This window comes from Eimeria necatrix, genomic scaffold, assembly GCF_000499385.1.
Source record: "Eimeria necatrix Houghton genomic scaffold, Enh_scaff1797, whole genome shotgun sequence".
NCBI classification, from domain to species: domain Eukaryota; phylum Apicomplexa; class Conoidasida; order Eucoccidiorida; family Eimeriidae; genus Eimeria; species Eimeria necatrix.
Window position 1 is genome coordinate 1 of NW_013652458.1, and position 5,075 is coordinate 5,075.

Sequence of the window (5,075 nt, forward strand, 5' to 3'; positions counted from 1 at the left end):
TCAATTAAATCCATTAAATCCAATTTAATTAATTCAAAGTTCAATTAAATCCATTAAATCGAAAAACAAAATAAAAAAAACTTTCCAAAAGTTCAACTCTTTACCTGCTGCTGCGCAGCTGCCTGCAGCTCCGCCTCAGCCGTTTCCCGAGCTCGCGCGGCTTCTGTCTGGAATGAATGGCCGATTAAACCCAAATTAAATGAATTAAACGATTTAAAATGAATTAAAATGAATTAAAATGATTTAAAATGAATTAAAATGAATTAAAATGAATTAAAATGAATTAAAATGATTTAAAATGAATTAAAATGAATTAAAATGAACTATAAATTGAACTATGTAAACGCGCAGGAACACACCTGCAGCGACACTTGCTGCGCAGAAAGCTGCGCGCGTTCCGCCGCGAGCCGCTCGAGATGCTGCATTGTTTGAATAAATAAATAAATAAATAAATAAATAAATAAATAAATAAATAAATAATAAATAAATAAATAAATAAATAAATAAATAAATAAAATAAATAAATGAAGTACAGTTCGGAGTTGCTGCTGCTGCTTTGTGCAGCTCTCGATGGCCGCGAGCTGCTGCGCGCCTTCGCGTTTGCTTTCTTCGAATTCGGACTTGGCAGTTTCTGGAAAAGAGTTTTGAAATAAAAGAAGTTTAAAAAGAGTTTTGAAATAAAAAAGAAGTTTAAATAAAATAAAAATAAATAAATAAAAGACAAGTCCAACGGACTCACCCAGAGCCTCCTGCAAAGCCTCCAAAGAGGGCTCTAAAGCCTCTTTTGTCTTTTCTAATTCTTCAATTTCAATTTCCATTTTCCTCTTTTCCATTTTGCGCAGCCGCGCCGTCTCCTCTTGGCCCACGATTGTGCGCAGCAGCGACTCGACACAAGTCCTAAGAATGAATTAAATGAATTAAATATTAAATAATTAAACAATTAAATGAATTAAGTAATTAAATAATTAAACAATTAAATAATTAAACAATTAAATTAATTAAATTGATTAAATTAATTAATTAAATGCATTAAAAGAGCCCCAGGAACTTCATTTTATGCAATTCAACAAAAAAAGTCTTCACCGAAATTTCACTGAGACAAAATTCGCTGCTACGCACATTTCCCGGTGGGCCTCATCCTGCACTGTGCAGAAAGCCAAGTGGCTTTTCCTCAGTTCTTCAAACTCTAGAAAAGAGGAGAAATGGAAAGAAAGAAGAGAACAATAGTGAAGGCCAGCAGCAGAACTCGGGCTGCAGCAGCAGCAGCAGCAGCAGCAGCAGCAGCAGCTGCAGCTGCAGCAGCCCCGACAGCTCTCGTGCTGCTCCTACCTGCTGCGCTCGCGCTGATTTGCTGTTCACTTCGCTGCAGCTGCTCTTCCAGAAAAGAAGTGGTCTCTTTTAAGTGCGCCGCAGTCACTTCCATCTTCTCTAGGCTGTTCGTACACTGCAGCAGCCACTGCTCAGCAGCAGCTAAATTCGCTTCCAGCTGCTGCGCCTCATTTTCGGCCAAGAGCTCAGCGGCCGTGGCCTCCTCAGCAGCAGCCTGCACTCTGCGGGCGGAAAGCGCGGGAAATGAGCAGCAAAAGCTGCAAACTGAAGAATAAATATAAAAAAAATACTTTGCAGCTTTCTCCGCGTCCGCCTTAAGTGCCTTTCCAATCGCACTTCGCAGATTTCCGCAAAGTTCAATTTCGTCGGAGAGGCTCCGCGGCTCCATCGCCTCGGGGAAAGCGGGCGAAAGCGGGGCCAAAGGGCACTTGCGAGCCGGCAAAAGAACACTTTTTGAATTATTAAAGTTCAATTTGTGCAGAAAATAACTTTTACTTTTCGCTTTCCTCAGCTTTCCAACGCGCTTGCCGGAAAGCGAGCGGAGCGGAGCCTACGGGTCTGCGCGCGAGGTGTACGTACACCCCGGGGCATTCAAGTTGCAGTTCAGCTTTCTGGCTATTCTACGCGGACTCGTCGCCAGAAGAAGTAAACGCGAGTTTGTGAACTGCAGCAACTGCTGCATGCATTCCAAACAACACTTAGCCGCATTTTGCAAAGTTTTACAGGTCCGGAAAGCTGAAAGTGGCAAAAGCACTCTGCCGCGTTTCTCCAAAAGACTCTCCATCAGCCTTTCTGCGCCCTCCTCTTCCACTCAGCGAAAAGAAAACGAGGCACATCAAGCAGACGGCAAATCAAAGCGCACCATCGTCTGGACCCTGCAGCAGCAGCAGCAGCAGCAGCTGCTGCTGCTGCAGCTGCTGCTGCTGCTGCTGCTGCGGCGGCTGCCGCGGCGGTGCCTGCTTCCGCCGACGCCCAGCAGCCGCCGGCCTGCGCTAACCTGCACAGCACTTCACTGCATTTTAATTTCAGAATTAATTAAATAAATAAATAATTAATTAATTATTTATTTCTTTCTTTGTTTTCTTTTGTTGCTCTTCACATGCGTCTACCGTTGCTCAACGCTGCAGACTTGCTGGGCCTTTGGCCGCTGCGACTCGGAGACTCTTCTCGAGTTTGTCTTTTTGCATTTATTCTTCTTTCTCTCCCCTCCGCCTCTCCAGCCTCTCCCCTCCTCGGAGAGGGGCCCCCCGGGGGGCCCCCGAGGGGCCCCCCGAGGGGCCCCCCGAGGGGCCCCCCGGGGGCCCCCAAGGCCCCGGGGGCCCCCGGGGGGCCCCCCGGGGGCCCCAAAGGAGAGTCTTCGGGGTACCTCCGGCGCTCCCTGAAAGAGGGCCCCCGGCCCGCGTCGAGCCGGTCTCTGTGGGAAATAAATCTTTCCCATTTTGTTGGAAAAGAAGAAGAAGAAGATAAAGAAGAAGATAAAGAAGAAGATAAAGAAGAAGATAAAGAAGAAGACAAAGAAGAAGAAGAAGAAGATAAAGAAGAAGACAAAGAAGAAGAAGAGCGGGAGGGGCTGAGGCCCGAGCGGTGCAGAGACCGCCGGGGGCTGCTGTAGTCCTCCCGGGAGTCTCTTTGGCTGCCTGCAGCAAACAAATAATAAATAATAAATAAATAAATAAATAAATAAATAAATAAATAAATATTTTTTATTTAATTATTCAGTCTCCAGGCAAGGACATCAAGAAGCGAAATATCCATTTATGTAAAATATAATGCCAAAGAAAAGCAGCAGAACAGTGCGTCATTTGCCTCCCCAAGAAACTGCAGCAGCAGCAGCAGCAGCAGCAGCAGCAGCAGCAGCAGCAGCAGCGCAGCAGCAGCTGACTGCGGTAGGAGTCGGAGGGTTTGCTTCTGTGTTCCCTGTAGTCTTGTCTTCCTTCTCTTTCTCTTTCTCTTCCCCTTTCTCTTTTTGCTGCTGCTGATCGGCGGCGCAGCTCTGCTGCAGCAGCAGCAGCAATCTGCTGCGTGGTGCGCGACTGCTGCTCCTTTTGCTGCTGCTGCCCGCGGCGGTCTGCTGCAGCAGCATGTGCTGCAGCAGCTTGTGCTGCAGCAGCATCTGCTGCAGCAGCACGAGAGCCGTCGGCAGCTGAAAGCAAAAAAGTAAAGTCGCAGCCAGCAGCTGCGCGTACACCTGAGAGCTGAGGTGTCTGTACACCTCAGCGCGCGGCTGGAGTTCAAGTTCGTGCAAAAGTCTTTTCAGTTCTTTTTGTTGGATTTTTTTCGTTCAAAGACCATTTAAATCGCAGACTTTTGTTTTATTTTATTTTAATTGTTTAATTTTGTTTAATTGCATTTGTTTTCGAGTTTCTCTTCGATTCCAACCCACCTTCCAGCTGCGGCCGCCTCGGCCTTGTTGCTCTTTCCTCTTCTTGCGAACTTTTGCTTTTTTCTTTTTCTTTTTCTTTTTCTTTTTCTTTTTCTTTTTCCTTTTTGCGGAAGCTGCCGTCGTGTTCGCCGGAGTCGACTTGCATGTCGTCCTCAGCAGCAGCAGCAGCAGCAGGTTGTGCTGCTGCAGCACCCGCAGCAGCAGCAGCCGCCTCCGCGTCAGCAGCAGCAGCAGCAGCATCGCTAGCTTCCCCCGCAGCAGCTGCTGCATCTTCCTCCTCCTCCTCCTCCTCCGCTAGCTGCTGCTGCTGCTGCTGCTGCTGCTCCTCCTCCTCTCCCTTTCTGCCGTTTCTCTCCTTCCCGACCTCCTCCTCGCCCGCCGCCGCCGCGCCGCTGCTGCTGCTGCTGCTGCTGCTGCTGCTGCTGCTGCTGCGGGTCTCCGCCAGCCGCGCGTACCGCGGAGGCTCTCTTTTGTACAAAGACAAAATCCGAGTGCAGACCTTCACCACATCTTTCCAACTCACGTCGAAGAGTTCATACCAGCCCGTCTCCTTCGCCAGCGGGATGGCCAAGTCGCAGGCGGCCAGGAAGATGCTGCCCACAGCCACCACTGCCGGCTGCACTTCGCAGCACAGCGTCGTCCGCATGCTGCAGCAGCAGCAGCAGCAGCAGCAGCAGCAGCAGCAGCAGCGGCGGCGGCAGAGGGGGAGAAGGCGCAGCGGCGCAGAAGCAGCAGCAACGGGAACTCACGAGTGAGCCAACGAACGCGAACTTCGAAGCAGTGCGGCCGCAAGCAGCAGCAGCAGCAGCAGCAGCAGCAGCAGCAGCAGGTGCAGCAGCAGCAGCAGCAACGCGCCAGCAGCAGCAGCAGGTGCAGCAGGTGCAGCAGCAGCCTCGCCCTCATCAGCAGCCCCACCCCCCACCACCCCAGCAACAGCAGCAGCAGCAGCAGCAGCAGCAGCAGCAGCAGCAGCAGCAGCAGCAGCAGCAGCAGCGGACCTGTCGTTGAGGTACCCCCAGGCGATCTGGGAGAGTCTGTTGGTGGGGATGTAGTCGCCCTTGCAGAGGGCGTGGATGTACTGCAGAATGTAGCGGTGGGGGTGCACGAGGGTTTGCGAAACCATAAACCCTAATTCCCGCAAGATGTACCTTTCGCAGCGAAAGGTCTCCGAACGCGCCACCTCGAACTCCTGCAGCAGCAGCAGCAGCAGCAGCAGCAGCGGGGGCGGTGGGGGAGCGCGGCGGAGAAAGAGCCGGATTCGCGGCGGTCCGGGAGCTGTGCGAGGTCTGGGGGACCGGCTGCTGCTGCTGCTGCTGCTGCTGCTGCTGCTGCCGCAGCAGCAGTGCAGCAGCAGCAGCAGCAG

At 50.9% G+C, this 5,075-nt stretch overlaps 1 protein-coding gene across 1 annotated transcript; it reads right to left on the minus strand.

Annotated features, from left to right (window-relative positions):
- Positions 1-739: 739 nt before the first annotated feature.
- On the minus strand, positions 740-4,835 carry ENH_00022340 (cyclin, putative; the record flags this gene model as incomplete). The annotated part of the gene is made up of 8 exons (XM_013579596.1): positions 740-897; positions 1,120-1,186; positions 1,330-1,548; positions 2,190-2,326; positions 2,459-2,966; positions 3,212-3,472; positions 3,713-4,359; positions 4,711-4,835. Coding segments are annotated over 8 exons (2,122 nt in total), but the record flags the coding sequence as incomplete, so codon positions are not given.
- Positions 4,836-5,075: the final 240 nt, after the last annotated feature.